Here is a 19700-nt window from a genome sequence, read left to right as displayed (position 1 = left end):
GGTAAGACAATAAACGTTCCCAAGGCTGTCTGCAGAGTCTCCTCCCTGTGCGGGATTTCTGTCCCTCCGCCCTTCTCCCACTTTCTCCCGCCCCCGACTCTCACGTGCGGCCGCGGCCCCGCCTCCAGCGACCCTCTCAGGGGAGGAGCCTCGCGCCCTCCGCCGCCGGAGGGGGGCCCCGCCCTCGCCCCGCCCCAGGGGCGGAGTCCCGCTCTACCCCACGCCCCGGCGGAACCCCGAGCCCTTGCCCCCCCCGAAGGAGGAGCCTCGCGTCACCCCTCCCCTCCCCAGCTCGGGACGTATCCCGGCTGCCCGCTCCCGGGACCGTTCCGCGTCGGTCCCCGGGCAGAGCGTGCGCAGACGCCGGCCGGCTGAGTCCTCTCCGCCCGGCGCTGGAGGCGGCGTGTGGGCCTCGCCGCGGGGCTGGGGCGAGCCGAGGGGCGCGGGCCCGGAGCCGGTGAGTGCAGCCGTCCGCTCCTCGCCGTGGCTCGCGCGGGCGGGGAGAGGGGAGCAGGCCGGGGGAGGATGGTACCTGCTACCGGTGAGACAGCGCAGTGACCGACAAGAAGAAGCAACCCTTACGGAACCGTACCCCGGGCCCAGTTTTTTGGTTGATTGGTTTACCACTGTGCCGCCCAGCATTTACCCCGGGGGCCTCCCCCAGTGCCCCTCAGCCGTGTCTCCGCGGCCCCCCATCTCCTCGCCTCACCCCCGAGAAAGACTTGGGGAAAAGCAGCCATTTTAGAGTCCCTGGGGGAGTGAGTGGTTAGCCGTAGAAAAGAGGACGCCCTGACCCCCCTCTCCTCTGCCGCTTTGAGGGTGGTCCGCTAGGGAGCCAGTAGCCAGCCTCACTGCCGTCAGCCTCTTGAGGGAGGGGCTTGAGGGTAGGCAAGACGTCCCCATCAAATCCTGTGTCCTTTCCGCTTCTACTCCCTTAAGGCTAGGGCAGAGACAACTTGCTGCCCCGTTTTAAATCTCCATAAGTATACCTTAAAAAATGTGCCCCTGTGTTTAAGAGATTTCAAGGATTAGGTGCATTTCGGGTGAAAGCTTTTCCAGAAGCTTCCTCTGTTGGGGATGACCTGGACACTGAGAGCTGCTTGAGGTTAAGGTGGTGGGCTGCAGTCAGGCAAGTCTTGCGACCCAGCACTTCTTAGTATGGCCTCTCCAGTGTCTTGAAGGTCTGATTGGGGGAAACAGCACTACTTTTTAGCGAGTATAAAGCACCATCAGATGTAAAATACACATTATTGAATGTGCTGCTAATTCTAGTATATGTGCTGCCGAAGCGAGCACTGTGCTGCTAATTCAACTATGAGAAAGCGTGGCTATAGTAAGAGGCATCCTCATTTTAGAGATTTTTAATTGTTTTTTAGAATTGCAGAACTACAGTAGCTACCACTCTGCCAGGTACCTACTTAGTTCTTTGGGTTTTCATCATAACTTGCAGAGTCGTGTGCAGGCGAGGGAAACAGGTGGTTAAGTAGTGTGCCCTGGGTAAGGGGGGTGGGGAGGGACTCTTAGCTTCAAGAAGCCAGGGTACAGACCACTCAGACTCAGACATCTGAATGCTTTATACATAAACTCTGAGTGAACTTGGATGATTGGGGGCAGAGAGAGATGGGAGTCACAGACAACCATACGTCAGGGTTAAAACAACCCCAGCTGTTTTTGGTTACCAGGGATAATTATCTGCTGTTAAGCTGGAGGTGGCCTCTCCGTACTCTGAACTAACATGACCCTGTGTCTCCACTTGTCATGGTTCTGAGCTCTGCATTGTCATCACATACACAGTGCCCCTACTAGTGGGGTGGTCCTGGGAAGACCAGATCCACATCTGTGTCTCTGTGTCCCTTACAGTCTTCTCTTCTATCACCATTTCTCCTGTAAAAGTGGGGAGATAAATCAGCAGCAATGGGTTGGAATGATTGGTATTGCTGACGGGGGAGGACAGAGAAATCGTGGAGAGGAGTTTGGGGCCCACAGTGCAGGCAAAAAGTACCCAGGGCCAGCTCCCATTCGGACTGCCACAAGACCAAAGTGGAGCGCTCCCAGGACATGATACCTTAGCACACTGTTGGTGCTTAATAAGTGTTTGCTGCATGAGGAAAGGTGAGAGGGGCTGGAAAGGGAAACCATTACTGGGAAACCGACCCACACCCTGTCACAGCTGGTCTTTGTCTTTGATCTGACCCCTCTTCTCAGCCACACCCCCTTTTTGGCCATATATACTTTTCAAGTCGATGGCAAAAACATAGCTGCTGGAAAGCTTAGAACTTGGCACCCGCCAGAAATGCTAGACAACTAGCGAAGTCAGTGGCTTCTTTTCCCCATTTCTGTCTGCAGGGATGCCGGAAGGACCATCTGTGAGGAAGTTCCACCACTTGGTCTCCCCCTTTGTGGGGCAGCAGGTGGTCAAGACAGGGGGCAGTAGTCAGAAGCTGGACCCTGCCAGCTTTCAGTCGCTGTGGCTCCAAGACACCCAGGTGAGTTCATCGGGCTTGGTCGATACCTCACGTAAATGGGCTGGCTCTGTCGGCACGTCCCATGACTCCCTTAGAATTTATCTCAAGACTTTGATGCCATCACTTCCTTGAGCCCAAGACAACCCGCCAGGACCCCCACGCAGCTCCTCCTCTTTAGGTCTGGTGTTTCTCAGCCAGAATTGGGCATCTCGGTGGCCTATGGAACTAGAAAAAGTACCCTGTGCACGCATAAGCTGGAGATTCTGATTCAGAATCTGGAGTGATTTTGGTCAGTACAGTGGACTCTGATGTGCACCTGTGGTTGGGAACTAGCAAGCACGTGAGGAAAGAGCGTAGCCTTCTGATCTGGATTCTGGTGGCCTCATCCATGCCCTGAGCATAAGGCAGAATTGCCTCACGGGGCTCCCAGGGCTCCTGTGGTCTGATTTGTGCCTCCTTCTCTAGGCCCGCTTCTTCACCTGTCACACATCTCTCTTGCAGTCCTTTTGAACTACTGGGGGCTCCTCCACCAATCCTTCTTGCCCACGGTTTTGACATGCTGCTCCCCTGCTTGGGCAGATCTTCCTTTTTTCCCCAACTCTGCCCCCATTCCCATCCTTTTCTTGTGAGCATGGTAATTCCTTGTCTTCAGGGTTCGACCTCGCCATCACATCCTCTGAGAAACCTGGCCTGCCTGCTCTAAGGGTGGGGAGAGACTTCTCTGTGCTTGCTGGGCACCCCATACTTCCTCCTAGTGGATCCTCCGTGCTGAACTTGTCCTGCTAGTTGAATGGAGGAGAGGAGCAACACGTCAGGGCCAGTGCCCTCCTCAGTATTGTATGCCTAGCCCTTCGCTGAGTGCTGGCTCTTAGGGAGTGTATATATGATAATTGGCTATCGAAAAAATAAATTAACTCTGCTGCTGAGCTGTGTGCTCCTAAGCAAGTTACTTAATCTCTTAGCTGTAGTTTCTGCAATTGTAAAATGGGGATCAATCACTTAGCAGTTAAAATTGTATTAAACAGACTTTATGCCTGGCACAGGTGCTCAGTAAATGCTGATTCTCTTTTTTCCACCTTTCCTTCACACACACCTCGTGGGTTATAAAACCATTCTTGGTTAGAACTGAAAGAGGTCTTCTAGACCTTCACTTACATTTTCTACATTTGGAGGTGGGGGCTCAGAGAGGGAGAACACTCAACCCAAGTTGACATGGCTAGCTGGAGTCCAGGCCACCTGACCTCCGGCTCTGTGCTCCTAATGTGAGAGCTTTTGGACTCTTTGACCAGACTACTGCAAGGTTTGCAGGGGCAGGATTAGATCCGTTCATCTCTGGAACCCCAGCACTTAGCCCGAGCCTGTCCCAGAGCTGGCTCACAGAGAATATTTACGGACTGGCTGAGTGGACAGAAGAATGTGTGGACAGGGAGCCTTGAGATGGAACTGGGAGCTGGTTTCCTAGTAAACCAAGGCAGAAATTGGTGTGGGAACCCAAGAACCCTGAGGCACACAGCTTTGGGGAACTGCCTGGCATGTGGGGGCTAAGTTCTCATCATTGTGCTCCCTTCTTTGCACCTCTACCTGCTAAGGATCTGAGAGTTGAATTTGGAAAGTAAGACCTGTATCTACAACAGGGGAAAACCGTTAGGTAACAGTGAAGGGGGAAGGAGGGGAGCATACGACTAAGGCCTATTTGAAGGCCTCAGCAGAGAAGAGGTCCTTGTAGCCTGGAGTAAAAGACTTCATGGGGGTACCTTGGTGGCTGAGTCAGTTAAGCGTCTGCCTTCAGCTCAGGTCATGATCCCAGGGTCCTGGGATCAAGCCCCGAGTGGGCTCCCTGCTCAGCAGGGAGTCTGCTTCCCCTCTTCCTTTGCCCCTCCCCTCCACTCCTGCTCTCTCTCTCTCAAATGAATACATAAAATCTTAAAAAAAAAAAAAAAAAGACTTCATGAAGGAGGTGGGTTCTGAGTTGGATCTTGAAGGATGGAGGATTTAGATAGACCAAAAGGAAAAGAAAGCATATTTCAGGTTTGTGAGGCAGTTACAGACAGGCAAATGGAGATAGAATGAGCACAGTGGGCTAATGAAGCAGGGAAGAGATTGGCTCCACTCTGTGCCACCTGTTTTTCTGGCAAGTTCCTTCCTTGTCTTTCCTTGTTGGTTCTCCAGTTTCTGTAGTGGAATTGTGTTTGACTACTCATAACGGATTCAGAAGAACATCTTATTCATGTCTGGAGTTTGTGGGTTTATTTTTTTCTCCCTTGACTTAGTGGGAAGTCCAGAGTGGTATGGGAGCAACACGAGATCACTGGGCACCAAGCTCCTTCGGCTTTTCCCTCTCTGGGATGTGACCCTCATCCTCATGGTGATAACATGGCAGCTGAGATTCCAGCCATTACGTTCTAGGCAGGAAGAAAGAGGAAGGAAGGGAGATAGGGCAGAAGGGACCTGGAAGCTGGTTCACCTGTTTCAAAGAGCTTTTCTGGAAACTACATTTGACTATTCCCGCGTATATTCCACTGGCTGCCCCATCTCTAAGGGAGTCTGGGAGACGGAGATTTTTAGCTGAGGACATTGAGGTCCCCTCCAAATCAGCAGCTGAGGTTACTGAGGTCCCTTTAAATGGGTAGATTTGTTAGTAGGGAAGAGGGGAGAGGGATATTGGGAGGTAGTCAGTAGTCTCCTTACACCTGGTCCATTATCTTCTCCTTTGTTATACCCTCTCATTTTGCAAAGCACACATTCCAGGAGCTGCCTGAGAAAGAGTGCATGGGGGATAAGTATTGAGTCCTTACATGGCTGTTAATGTTTCTGTTCGATCTTAGTTTGGGTGGTGTGGGAGCTCTAATCCAACCCCCTACATACTTAGACTTTTAACCAATCCTCCAATTTTTAAAAAATATATAACAGCTTTACTGAAATATAATTCGCATAACATACAATTCACCCACTTAAAATGTGCAATTCAGTGGCTTTTAGTGTCTTCACACAAAGTTGTACAACCATCACCACAGTTGATTTTAGAACATTTTCATCTCTCCAGAAAGAAACCTTGTTCCCATTAGCAGTCACTCCCCATTTCACCCCTGCCTTCCGCCCCCAGCTCTAAGCAACCACTAACCTATTTTCTGTTTCCCTAGATTTGCCCTTTTTTTGGACATTTCACATACATGGAATCATGCAACGTGTGTTCTTTTGTGACTTCTTTTACCGAATATAATGTTTTCAAGGTTCATCCATGTTGTAGTGTGTGTCAGAATTTCCTTCTCTTCAAATACTGAGTTTCCAGAGGGAACGAGTGGAGCCTTCCTCATCTCTATGCCCCTCAGAGCCTAGCACACTGCCTGGCACATTGTAAAAGCTCAATTAATGGTCAGTTAACTGAAGCAAAAACGATGTCCCAGGAATTTAAAAGAGGGACAGTAGAAATTGCCATAGTTGGGGAGGACAGAAAGATGTCCTGAGGTAGGCATTTTTGACCTGGTAAATGTTTTGACCCTGAGGGGCATTTGGCAGATATTTTCATCAGCATTATACCTACATTAGTGAATGTGCATTGGGAAGGTATTTTCTGGAGCAAGTTCTATTATGCCCACTTAATTCTTGCTCAGTTTTATATGTAGCTCAGTTAAGCCATTTCTAATATGTGGCAGCAAACTGCTGTGCTCACATTTGCAGATGAGTTATTCTGGAATTATTTAGAAAGGTAATGCCTTCTTTTAGGGAGAGGATTTCAAAGGACTGCTACAGTTAAAATTTTTATACTGATTGACAAATTGGAGATCATATCAGAGCTATGATCTCTAAGTATGTACTTTTGGAGGCCAAAAAAGTAACACAGGCATGTCCATTATTGATGCCAGGTGTTTTGGTTTTGAAAGGCTGCCTGAATTTCAGATCATGCAGAACAGGCTCATCCTGGAATCTGGATATGCGCATTACATAGTAGGGCTAGCAGTATGAAAACAATACAAAGCACGTGGAACATTCTTTTACGTACATTTCCTTTTCTCATCTTCTTTTCCTGAAATGGCTTTCACTGGGTTGAGGTGAATTCTTTTCCTTTGTACGTTTTATGTGCATTTTATGGTTTGATCCATTGATCAGTTTTTATGTCAATATTCGATTTCTATTGATAGTCATTTTTTTATTGTGAGTTCTCTTGTGGCCATTTCTTCTACCAAATCCAATTTCAGTGAGTGAGAGGTACCAAATTTTACAGTGTGTAAAATACATTGTGTATTTACAGTATATAAAATGCAGTACTTTAGCTGCTGTCAATTTATGGATGGTGCATGTGCATGTGTGTGCGTACAAGCTAATTATTTCTAACAAAGAAAAGGTATTATGAATTAAATACAGAATGACAATTTGTATTTATATCTCAGCTAATCCATGAAAACATTGGGAGCATTTCCCCTCAGTTATTCTAGGGTGGTCCTGCTGTCTAGCATGGATCTATGTTACTGCTAATCCAATTCTTCTTGCTTTCAATCACTTTGAAAACCATGTGCTAACTGCCCACACCACTGGAGCAAAGAGCAAAAGCAGGTCCAAAATACTCGGCTTCGGGAAGCTTCCTCGAAGAGACAAGAGGGGATAAGTTTGCATTAGGATAAACATCTGCATATACTTCTAGCATTCCCTAAGGCCGTCTTAGACCATTCACACTACTATAGCAGACCACCACAGACTAGGTGGCTTATAACCAACAGAAATTTATTTCTCACAGTTCCAGAGGCTGGAAATCCAAGATCAGACAGCCTGCCAGACTCGGCGTCTGGTGAGAGCCTGCTTCCTGGTTCATGGACAGCCATGTTCTTGCTGTCCTCACATGGTGCAAGGGGCAAGGGAGCTCTCTGGGACCTCTTTCATAAGGACACTAATCCCATGTAGGAGGACTTCGCCCTCATGACCTAATTTCCTCCCAGAGGCGCCACCTCCAGATACCATCACATTGTGGGTTAAGTTTCAACATACACATTTGGGGTGGGGGGGGAGAGGGGCACAGACAAGTCCATAGCAATGGGCTTAGATCATGTTCATTTTTTTCTAGGTCCATGGAAAGAAATTATTCCTTAGATTTGATCCAGATGAAGAACTCGGGTCCCTTGGCAACATCTCACTGCCAGAGTCTCTAGAAAAAGGAGAGAGGAAGGGAGAGGCTCAGGACCAAAAGCAGGCCTCAGGGCCCAGCAGCCAGAAAATCTCGCAGCAGTCCTCTCCGTCCCCGGAGCTTGTGGCTCCCCGTGGCGACAGTGGTGTGGAGCATTTGTGGGGGGACACGCCTGCAGGAGGTCCTGAGAGGTGGCTGCAGGTCGGCTTTGGTTTGTTTGGCAGCATTTGGGTGAACGAGTTCTCCAGAGCGAAGAAAGCAAACAAGAGGGGCGACTGGAGGGACCCCACTCCCAGGTAACGGCATGGTTGGGCGGGCTGTGGGCTGTGGCTCTGCAGGGTCTGTGGCGTTTCGCACGGCCCCCGTGTGCAGGCTTCGGGTTGGGCTCTGTGGGCTCACTCAGGTGGTAACCACTGCTCTCCGGCAGCCCACTTCCTCGGAGAGAGTACCCACGATAGGAAGTAGACTGTGGTCTGCATCCACAGAGGGGTGGAAACATACTGAGACAGCTCAGTAAAAGGGAAGAACTTTCCCAACAAGCATGGCTCTTGAGAGGGGGATGGCTCTGAAGGACATTTTATGGCTTGACTAGTGCACTCTGAATTTAGGGACAGAATTGTCTTAGTTTTCATCTGCTACTGGTGAGAAGACTATCTTGGTGTGTGGAACTCTGTCCACGCTCAGGATTATTACCTCAGTGTAGATTCCCAGAGGAGTCATTGCTGGTCACTGAGAATGAACACCCTTACGGCCTTGCCTAAGTGCTCATTTAGCTGAATTCTTAACTAGTTTTGAGTTGTTTGTATACTTTGTATCAAATTGTAGAGGCTTTTGTACATTGGGTGTTCATCTTTGTGATGTGTGATGCCAGTGTTGTCTCAAGTCCACCTGTGTCCTTTGACAGTATTTGTGCCTTTTGGCATTCAAGATCTAAACATTTTTCAGGGGCGCCTGGGTGGCTTAGTCGGTTAACTGTCCAACTCTTGGTTTCGGCTTAGGTCACGATCTCATGGATGGTGAGATGGAGGCCCTCGTCGCGTCGGGCTCCACTTTCAGCAGGGAGTCAGCTTGAGACTCTCGCCCCACTCATGAGCTCCTGCTCTCTAAAATAAACCTCAAAAATTTTTTTTAAATTTCTATTTATTTTTAAAAATGTTTATATAAGTATAGGTGACATCAATGTTATATCAGTTTCAGGTGTAGAACATAATGATTCAACAATTCTAGACATTACTCAGTGCTCACGATAAATGTAGTCATCATCTATCACCAAAGAATGTTATTACAGTATTATTGACCATATTCTCTATGCTGTACTTTTCATCCCTGTGACTTAGTTTATAACTGGAAGTGTATACCTCTTAATCTTCTGTATCTATTTAGCCCATCTTCCCACCTCCTGGGATTTTAAATTTTTATGTAGTCAGTGGTGGGTATTTTCCGCGATAGCTCTTGAGTTTCCCCTCTTGCTAAAGAAGGCCCCTTCTACCTAAAAGCCACACTACTCTTCCATTTCTAAAGTTTCCTAATGATATGTTTTTATGTTCAGAACTGTAGTGTGTGTTTACGGTATGATGTAGGGCTAGTAAGACGCTTTGGATGTAAAGATAACTGAGACTGGATTAAGTGAGGAGGAGATTTTTTGGCTCACATAATTGGAAGTTTCGAGCGAGGATGAGCTATGGTGTTGACTCAGTTCCCAGCTTTGGGCTTCATGTTCTTGTGATTCTTCTCTCTGTGCCTTTTCCCACATGTTGGTTTCGTCCTTAGACCAGCAGCAAGAGGCTCTTGCAGTTCCAAGCCTTAGGTCCACACAGGAAGAGAGAAGAGGGGAAGAGAGGGTCATTTCTGGAAGTTCAGATGAGCAAGGAGAGCTTTCTCAGAAACTCTCAGCAAACCTTTCATGGCCTGAAGCTGGTTCATGGGCTGATTGCTAAATTAGTCACCAGCTAGGGCAGTTTGAAATGCTCTTCACCAACAAGCCTCATCCCTAACTGGGTTTTCAAATTTATTGTCACAGAGTTAACACATATCATTCTCTTATTTTTTAAATCTCTTGTGAAGTTATGTCTGCCTTTTTCTTCTTCATGTTCTTTATTTTCCTTTGTCACCTACACCCCTTTTTTACTTACTTAGGCTTACCAGAGTTTATCGACTTTGTTGGTCTTTCAAATAAATAATATCAGTTTTATATACTCTATATGGGAAGAGTATATTCTAATTTTCCAAATATTTGAGTGGGGTCATCATTTTGTTTTGTTGTCATTATTTTTATTGGATTGTGATCAGGATATCAGCCTGTAAATTTTCTCCTTTGGGCATCTATTAAAATTTGCAGTCAAACACATCATTGATCTTTTCTTACATTTTATGTACATAAATGAAGGTAGTATGTTCATAAAAAGTAAAATCTTATGTAACTATTAAGAACAGGTTATTGCTTTGATAATTCAAACTCTCTATCCTTGCTTGTGTTTTGTTTACTTAATATGCCAAACGTGGGAAGGAGAGCATTAAAATCCTCTAGAGTGATTGTGGTTTATGAGGTTTCTCCTTGTCTTTCTAGTGTGTTTATATGTTTGCTGCCCTGTTATCCAAAGCGTCAAGGTCTCTGACTTCTTTGCAGCTTTATTAAATAACAGCCTCGGGGCGCCTGGGTAGCTCAGTCAGTTAAGCATCTGACTCTTGATTTGGGCTCAGGTCATGATCTCAGGGTCGTGAGTTCGAGCCCTGTGTCAGACTCCACGCTGAACATGGAGTTTGCTTAAGATTCTCTCTCCCTCTCCCTCTGCTCCTACCATCCACCTCCCTCACTCTCTCTCTCTCTCAAAAAAAAAAAAAAATAAAAGCAGATCCTCTATTTGCCTTTGGTCTTGAATTCTGCTTTTCTTGATGGTAATAATGCCACTCTGTGTTTGGCTGGCCCACTTGGTCTTTTTCCACTTAGTGTGTGCTTTATAGGTGTGCTTTTTCACCTATTTTAGGTATATTTCTTACAAACTGCAAGTATCTGGCTTTTGTATCTTTTTAAACTCAAACCAAAACTCTTTGTTTTGAAATGAGGTAACTGTGGTATTTGGATTTTCTTCCATTTGCCATTTTATTATACATTGTTTCTTTTCTTCTGTTGGATTTCTCAAGTTTCTTTCTTTCCCCCTCCCCCCCCCCGTTTTCTTAACTCCTGTTGAGTATAAATTGCAAGTACTGCTATTCATCTTGTTTTTGTTGGTAATAATGTTTCCTTAAATTAGACCTGTATTTTTTATTCGTTAATAACAACCAAATGTTTAATAACATTAAACTAATAACATGTCCCCCTTCTTATTGAAACTGGTTTTTTGCTCCTTTCCTTCATCCTTCTGAGAGGAGGCCTTTGAAATATTTCTACTTCCTCACTTCTTTTGTCTTGCCCACCCTATCTCCTGCGTTTGCTGAGATAGTTTAGAATTTTAGTTCCAGATTGTTGACTATATAATATTATGTGTAATTAAGTTAATTAACATTAAAAACACAGTAACATGTTTATCTTATTTGTTTTTATTCAGTTTTGAAGCCCTTTATTTTTGTGTGTAATGGTTATTAACAAGTCTATTTAATAAGGTTAGGATTCCACTGAAAAGCAGGGTTTTCATGAAAGCCTTCAGGGCTCCGCTGTATGTCATATGGCAGGGAGTAGCACTGGATTTGGCGTGAGACTTAATGACCTTATATACAGCCTTCAAGGAATCCTCCTCGGTGGGGATTTTTCGCCGTGCTCTTATGGCAAGCATACCAGCTTCTGTGCAGATGCTTCTCGTCTCAGCACCAGGGCGATTTGGGCACAGTCACACAAACAACTCAAATCTGACATCTCTTTCAACGCTCATCGAATGCTCATCGAATGAGCACGAATCTGAAAAATGTGAGTCCGACCCTCTAGATCAGGTAAGCTAAACGTAATCTTTCTGTCCAGTCTCCCTGGCCTCATCAGTGCTGTATCCAAAGTGTCAGGTCTCGTGGTGGCCATGAGCCCTTTAATGTTACCTTGAGGATTAAAACTGTCCAGTTGATTGATCAATTCCAGCATCTTTCTCTGCACTTCATTGTCTCCTTCAGCAGCATCCTCAGAATGAGCCCCTCCAATAGCATCAATTTCATCGAAGAAGATAAGGCAGGCTTTTTTTGTTCTGGCCATTTCAAAGAGTTCATGAACCATTCGAGCCCCCTCACCGACATTCTTCTGTATAAGTTCAGATCCAGTAACTCGAAAAGCAAGCATCAGTCCTATTAGCAACTGCCCAAGCACAGTGTCTTGCCTGTACCTGTGGACCAAAGAGCAGCACACCCTTAGTAGGCTCAATGTCAAGGTTAACAAACCTCTCTGGATGAAGTAATGGGGTTTCAACTACTACTCAAAGTTTCTGATTCTGTTCCTTAGAGCCAGCCACATCGATGTATGTGACATTAGGTTTTTCCTCCGCCTGCATCATGGTTGACTGTTGGATCAGTCTTAAGAGGCAGCAGAATGTGAATTTGATACTTAGTTCTGTCCATGCCGACTCTCATTCCTTCTTCAGAGTCCACAGGTGCTACCTGTTCACTAAGGTCCCCCACAAACGGGGCAAACTGCTTCATGTTGATAATGTGCTTTGGGTCCTCCGAGTCCACACTGATTATCTTTGTATACCTCGCAACCCTCAAAGGCTGTTCACTCTGCAGTGTTTGCTTTTCTGCAGCCAAATCCCAGAGCGCCGGTGGGGCCAGGCCAGTAGCAGATTCTTTCATACCAGTGAGCTCATGAAGGTTCTTAAGAGGTTGGCACAGGTCATCTTCAAGCTGCTTCATCTGCCTAGAGTCAGTGCTCTGACCATACGTTTCAGCAGGGCGATATCCCCGTCATCCAGAGCTCAGATGGGCTTCTCGTCCTCCTCATGCTCTGTTTTCCACTGATCAGTACTGAGATAATCCGGCATTTTAGGAGCGCCAAGTACCTCAGCTCCTTAGTGATCACACAGCACCCCTCGCTTCCAGGAGTCAACACGGGTATCTTCTGATTCAAGAATTCCTTCCTAACACGTTACAGTTCTGAGCTGTGCTATCATCCAGTCCTCTAGATCTCTCACAATAAATATTACGCAACCCAGGGCCGCCCCTCATGTCCTACCCTTTTCCTCTCCCCTTGGCTTGAGGTCCCTGCTGATTGCATTTCCGTTGGGCATTTATTTTTCCTTGAGTAATTACCTCAGATACTATGGTAGATGTGTCTCTGAGGCCTTTTCCTCTACAGTTGTCCTGTCAGGGGCGCCTGGGTGGTTCAGTCGGTTGAGCGTTCGACTCTTGGTTTTGACTCAGGTCGTGATCTCTTGTGGGATGGAGCCCCGCCTCAGGCTCCATGCTCTGCACAGAATCTGCTTGTCCCTCTCCCCCTCCCCCTCCCCCCAAGCACATGCTTGCTCGCTCTCTCAAATAAATTAAAAAAAAAATAAAGTTGTCCTTTTACTTCCACATCAGAATACCATCTAGGTCAGATATACGGATATTCCCCTTCAGATACGGAGTCCAGTTGCAGTCTGATTTTCTGCCCTTACACAGTAACCCATTATTTCTTTATCAAAGTTCAGGAAGTTTCTCCTGTGTCCTTGGAATGCAGGAAGCCCATGGGCGTATGGGTGGGTATGTATTTCTTGGTAAATCTTAACCTGGACTGGGAGTGGTGCCTCTTTAGCATCCATTTCTCTGTCCTTCCTAACAAACTCTGCTTTTATGCAGGTAGCCACACCTCCTGAGCTTTGAGACTTCCTTACCTCACATTGTCTTCGGTGAACATGTATGGCTGTGATCAGAAAGATGGAGCGATATATATGTTTTCTTTTAATTAGTGCATTTAGCCCTGAGATTTTTATGGTTCTGGCAGAGCCATCCCTTTTCTCTTTTGGGATCTTAGCTTCCCTGAGTGAATCTTGACTGTGGAGTGGGAGCGCTGTGGACATGTGACTTGAGTCTCGAGTGGAAGCTGTATGTATGTGTGCCCTGAGCTGCATGCGCTTAGGATCTTTTCTTTCTTCCCAGGTTGGTCCTGTACTTTGGTGGTGGCGGCTTCCTGGCATTTTATAATTGTCAGATGTCTTGGAGCTCTTCCCCAGTGGTCAGACCCACCTCTGACATCTTGTCGGAAAAGTTCGATCGAGGACAAGCCTTGGAAGCTCTGGGCCAGGAGCAGCCTGTCTGCTATACACTGTTGGACCAAAGATACTTCTCAGGCTTAGGTATGACTGATGGGAAAGGGATGGGACCCACCTCAGCTGTGCTTGAGGCAATCACTTAATCTCTTTAGCTTCACTTCCTTTGAGATGCCTGGGTGGCTCAGTTGGTTAAGCATCTGCCTTAGGCTCAGGTCATGATCTTAGGGTCCTAGGATTGAGCCCCACGTTGGGCTCCCTACTCAGTAGGGAGTCTGCTTCTCCCTCTCCCATCTCCCCTCTCCACCACTCATGCACTCTCTCTCTTTCTCCCCCTCCCCCTCTCTGTCTCAAATAAGTAAAATCTTTAAGAAAAATAAATAAGTAAACTGAGGGAGTTAGATTAGGCAATCTCTAACTTCTCTCCTGGCTTCAGAATTCACATCCTAATTATATTATCAACTGGAGTCCGCCTGTGGCCACATCACAGCATAACTTCCTAAAGGGCGGGAGCCATGTCTTCTTTCTCCTTGACTCCTCCACTGCCTGGTGCAGTGCCTGGCACACAGGATGTACTCGATTACTCAATCAGTATGTGCTGGGAACCGGAAGCTGCAATTTGCTAAGGGAGAGCAGTGCATTTGCTAATGGGGCTTCTCTCGGGCAGATGGAGCTGCCTGCTGGCAAAGCACAGGTGCCTCAGGCCTCCATCAGGATCTTAAAAGACACGAGTGAAGAAGCAGGTTCCCTCCCTCTGTTCAAGTGTCCTGAGCAATGAAACCGTGAGCATTTCAGGTAGGGAAACGAGCTGAGCGATCTGAAAACCAGAACAGCCAACTAGCGGAACTCTAAGAACTGACTGCCCTTACTACTTCAGCAGAGGCCTAAGTGCTCCTGTGACTGGCTGCTCAGGCAATTGAGTGAGCTGATGACAAATTCACCTCATACCCAAGGCCCGAAGGTGCCTGCTGCAGGCACAGTTCCCCTCAAGAGTGGGGAGGAGGCCCCGGGGGCTCCCCAGACAGCGGCTGGCATTTTCACATCGAGACTGTGGGAGCCCCTGTGCTCTGCGGGAGAAAGAGACCTCCAGAAGGAGCCTTTGGGGTATTTACAGCAGGAGCTCATGCTCTACGGACACGTCATTGTTACCAACAATAGTAATAACAGCTGACATCTATCGCATGACTCTAACGTGCTAGTCACGTGGTTTCATCCTTCTTGTTAGTTTTCCCTTTACTCACACGAAGAAGCCAAAGCAAAGGCCGTATTTCTGGTAAGTGGTGCGGCTGAGCTCGGAATCCAGGTAGTTTGCCACGGAATTGTAGAGAAACATTTCTATGTGACTAGGGGTGTGATTATGAAGCCCTTGCAGACAGCAGTGATTTCATTCATCCATTCATCCCACACATGCTGAACGCTTGCCTTCTATCAAGTTCAACGCCTCTCCTTCAGGAGATTATTAATGGCCTAGCAAGCATGAGCTCAGTTCACTGCAACTTCAGATAGATTGTGACAAATGCCTGGTAGAGGTTAAAGGAAGTGCACCGTTGGGACATTCTGAAGAGAGTTATTGATTCCGGAAGGAGGGGTCAAGGCTGGCTTCACCAAGAATGAGGCAGGAGTAGAAAAATAATGAAATAATACTTCCTAAACGCTTTATATCTCAGGCATTATGCTTGACATTTTAATTTTAAATGGCTAATATTTTTTGAGTACTCTGTCCGTACCAGCCACAGTGCTCAGTGTGTGTGTGTGTGTGTGTGTGTGTGTGTGTGTGTGTGTGTGTGTGTGTGTGAGAGAGAGAGAATTCTCATTTACTGCTCACAAAAGCCAGGTAAGTGATCCCCATTTTACAGATGAGGAATGTGGAGCTAAGGAACCTGCCAGGGTCACATAGTCTGGTTGATCTGGACCAACCAGGATCTGGTTGAGCAGGGCTCCATCGCAGGCAGTAAGCTTCCATAGGCTGTTTTGATAACCTCTTTGCTGTGACATGGACCACATATGAGTTTTATTTCCTTTGGTCTCCACAACAGCCTTAAAGGTAAGTGTGAGCAAACCCAGTTGGCAGACAGGGAAGTGGCTCAGAGTCGGTGACTTGCCCGAGAGCCCTCAGGCCAGAGCAGGGCTGGCACCAGGTCATCCTCTGGAGCCCTCCCGCCGCCATCATGCCAGCTTCTGTTTGCTTTGCTAGTTTTGTGGATGGGGCTCCTGACCGGTGTGTTCTTTCCCCTTCCCTTGTCCTCTCTGTGCCTCCCCCCAGGGAACATCATTAAGAATGAAGCCTTGTACAGAGCCGGGATCCATCCCCTTTCTCGGGGCTCGCTCCTCAGCCCTCAGCGCCTCGAGGCCCTCGTGGATCACGTGGTGCAGTTCAGTGCGGACTGGCTTCAGGGCAAGTTCCAGGGCACGCAGCAGCACACGCACATCTACCAGAAGGAGCAGTGCCCTGGGGGGCACCGGGTCAGGAGAGAGGCCTTTGGGCCCCCGGGTGGCTTCCAGAGGCTCACGTGGTGGTGCCCACAGTGCCAGCCCAGGCTGCCCGCCGATGAGCAGGCACAGGTCCAGCTCTCCTAGGGGGCTCCCTCCTGTCTTCACAGACCCTGGCCCTTTAGGGGCCCTGATTCCTGAATGTCCAGAAAGGGGGTGCTGTCAGTGTTTGGGCCTGGCCACAGGAGCTAGAGGGCGGGGTGGGGCAGGGGGGTGGACGTCAGGAGTGTTGCCAGCCCCACCTCACTGGCTAGGTTGAAGGCGGTTCTTACAGGGTTAGGTTTTTTTTTTTTTCCTTCTTTCGTTTCGGTTCATTCTTCCCATCCAATTCTGCCATTGTGAAAGATGAGGAAAAGTCGTGAGGACGATAGAGGGGAACACTTACGCAGTGCGGCAGTGAAAATGAAAGCACCTGGAAGACAGCTTTGCCGCAGCATTGCTTTGCAGGTGTTTGGTTTTGCGTTTGAAACCTTGGTTGGTTGTAAGGCCCTCCATTTGAGAAGCAGGACAACGGAATTCTCTTTCTTTGTTCCCCTGGAGGGATCCAGGGGTGAGGGTGGAGTAGTGCGTGAGAGGTCAGCCTCCTGCCTGGATCCTTTCCCGTGGGTTGGAGACCCCAGGAGAAGGGTGGTAGGAGGAGAGGGCCCAGGGAATTGGCCACCTCCCTGCTGTTGCCCGTGGGCTTTAGAAAAAAGCTACTTATCTCCTCCATAAGGTGATATATTTGTGACTGTTGGTATGTTGAACAGTGTAGGAATTGAGGGGGTAGAGACACACTGTCAGGTTGTTAGCAACAACTAGAAGAAAGTAGGACAGTGACATGAAAATAAAGCTCTTTGTTATTTTCTGTTGTCGTCTTTATTTGGCGGTCAAGGCTCTCAACACTGTGAGTAACTGAGCTCCCAGTGAAGGTGGTGACATAGGGCTCTCTGAGTTGGCCTCATGAGGCCACTTCAAAGGAACAGGGTAGGGAGGGGATGAACACCCACCTGCTCTTCTGCCCATAGGTGCGCTGCCCTGACATGAAATCAGGCAGAGCACAGATGGATTTCTTCCTGTGGCACCAGCCTCTGGCCTGCAGAATGATTTGCATGAGTGCATGTACTGTGCCCCAGCACCTCCCCAAAGTTGTTAACACTGGGGAAAGCCACTTTATGGCACCCAATAACCTGTAGAATAGTTCATCTGTACTGAATACTTCCCGTGGAAAGCCTGTAGCCTAGTTCTTGCCATATCATCTGCAGAAATCCCCATGGTGATGAGTACTCACAGTGTGTTTTATAGATGAGGAAACTGAACTCCAGACTAGAGGCTGAGGAACTTGCTTAAGATCACACGGTTAACAAGGCTCAAGGGCACACACTTATCACCCACCACTTTGTGGTCCTCTCTGTGTCAGGCCTCCATAACTGTACCCCAGTACTGCCCCAAGAGCTGGCTGACATCATTAGGGGGATGTCCCTGAAAGTAGCCAAGCTTCTTTTGATCCATCTCCTTTGAAAATAGGCCCCTAGGAAGAAGCATCACCCGTGGTGTCTCACAGATGACGGGTTCTGTCATCCAATATTGCTCTATCTCCCTCTTGGAGCTTTGTGGAGTTCGTAAAAGCTTCCAAGAAATTCTGCAGTAGAGCAAAGTATAACACTTTGTGTTTTCAAACCTTATTTTACCATAAAACCCGTTTTACCTTTACTCTTCTTTGGAACAGAGTGTAGAAAAGGCTGTAATCCATTAAGATCCAACCTTTCTACACGCATCCTTTGAACCTGCTTCCAAATGTGCCTCTCCACGGTCTGTTTTTCCTTTGGATCGTTCTCTGCAACCAGTTTCAGCAACCCCGTTCAATCATGACAGTTCTTACATTGAGTCTAAATCCTTCCTGCTTTATGTTTCCTCTGTGTCACATATTTAAATATCTTACACAACTGTACCTCAGTTCTCTCTTTCACTTGACAGAAGTGCCAGTTCTTTTGGCCTTGGGTTATGTATGCCTAAGTAAACAGCACAGTCTGGGGGACTTAAACCACAGAAATTGCTGCTCTGGAAGTCCCGGATGCTAGAAGTGTCCTATTAAGGGGCCGGCAGGTTGGCCTCTCCTGAGCTCTCCCTCCTGGCCTTGCAGCTGCCTTCTTGCTGTGCCCTCCCAGGCCCTTTTCTCTATGTGCAGGCATTCCTGGGGCTTCTGCCTCTCCTTAGAAGGACACTCTGTCCTATAGATGGCTTAGGGCCCCCAGGCTTATGACCTCATTTCACCTTAATTACCTCTTTAAAGGTCCTATTCAAATATCCCATATGGTAGGTTAAGGCTTCAATGTCAGAATTGGCTGAGGGGTGTGGTGGGGGTTATGGACACAATTCAGTCCATAACAGGATACAAAAGGGTTTCGGAGAGAATCTTCAAGTTCTCAGAGGCCATCTCTCTGCACTTTTGTTTTTATAGCTTAAATTAGTTTGTAAAACCCTACTTCCACACCAGATGCTCTGAAAATACTATTTGAGTAATAGATTGCTATGTGTATCTACAAGAATATATTTACTCGTGTGTGTGTGTGTGTGTGTGTGTGTGTGTGTGTGTGTGTTACATGAAAATATGTGTGGGGGGGCGCCTGGGTGGCTCAGTTAAGCGTCTGCCTTCAGCTCAGGTCCTGATCTTGGGGTCCTGGGATCAAGCCCCACGTTGGGCTCCCCGCTCAGCGGGGAATCTGCTTCTCCCTCTCCTTCTGTGCTTCCCCCCTGATTGTTCTGCCTCTCCCTCTCTCTTTCCCCCACTTCTCTCATAAGTAAAATCTTAAAAAATTATATGTGTGTGTATGTGTATATATGTACATATACACATAAATATGTATCCTTAATTTGAATTGACCTTTCTAACCCATACAGGATAACAGAAGTGTGAAATGTTAGGCATAAGCTGGGGCAGAGATGGTGTCCCGCACATTTCCTCGAAGTCAACATCTGATCAGTACAGTGGGTCCAGAATACAGGAGGGGAATGGGATGCGGAGGCTCTAGAGACACGAGAGGAGGGCTGGGCACCATGGCCTGCGTGTGGGTCTGCACCCATCGTGATGGGTAGAAAAGGAAAGAGAAAAACGCTGTTGCTGTTGTTGATAAAAGTGCTAGAACCTGGAAACAGTAGTGGGAATGGAAAGGAGGAGGGGTACAAGGGCATCATGGGGTCGGGCTCCTGGGTGACTAGCTGTGCAGACTCGGGGCTGGGAATGAGGGGTGGGGCGGAAGCTGAAGATGGCTCAGGCCCTGCACCCGCACTAGAGGAGCCCAGCCCAGCTGCTGGTAGGGAAAGTCAGCCAGGAGATGAGCAGGTTCTGTGGGGGAAGGTGATCAGATGTGAGGCATGTTGACCTGGGGGTACCTGTGTGGCACCCCAGGTCGGGGGACAGCATAGTTAGGACATAGGCCTGGCTCTCCACAAATGCAGGCTGGGCTGGGAGGCACAGATTTGGGAGCTTTC

The 19700-nt window shown here is 47.8% G+C and overlaps 1 protein-coding gene and 1 pseudogene across 1 annotated transcript; one reads left to right on the top strand and one right to left on the bottom strand.

Moving 5' to 3' along the window:
* Positions 1–286: 286 nt before the first annotated feature.
* NEIL2 (nei like DNA glycosylase 2) lies at positions 287–17076 on the top strand. Its single transcript, XM_027599001.2, has 5 exons — positions 287–457; positions 2347–2486; positions 7522–7877; positions 13630–13826; positions 16003–17076. Exons 2-5 carry the CDS (start codon positions 2349–2351, stop codon positions 16314–16316), a joined length of 1005 nt encoding a protein of 334 aa, XP_027454802.1. The 5' UTR covers positions 287–457; positions 2347–2348; the 3' UTR covers positions 16317–17076.
* Positions 11139–12952, bottom strand: LOC113924462 (annotated as a pseudogene).
* Positions 17077–19700: the final 2624 nt, after the last annotated feature.

Source organism: Zalophus californianus, chromosome 2, assembly GCF_009762305.2.
Source record: "Zalophus californianus isolate mZalCal1 chromosome 2, mZalCal1.pri.v2, whole genome shotgun sequence".
NCBI lineage: Eukaryota > Metazoa > Chordata > Mammalia > Carnivora > Otariidae > Zalophus > Zalophus californianus.
This window is presented reverse-complemented; position numbering and strand designations above follow the sequence as displayed.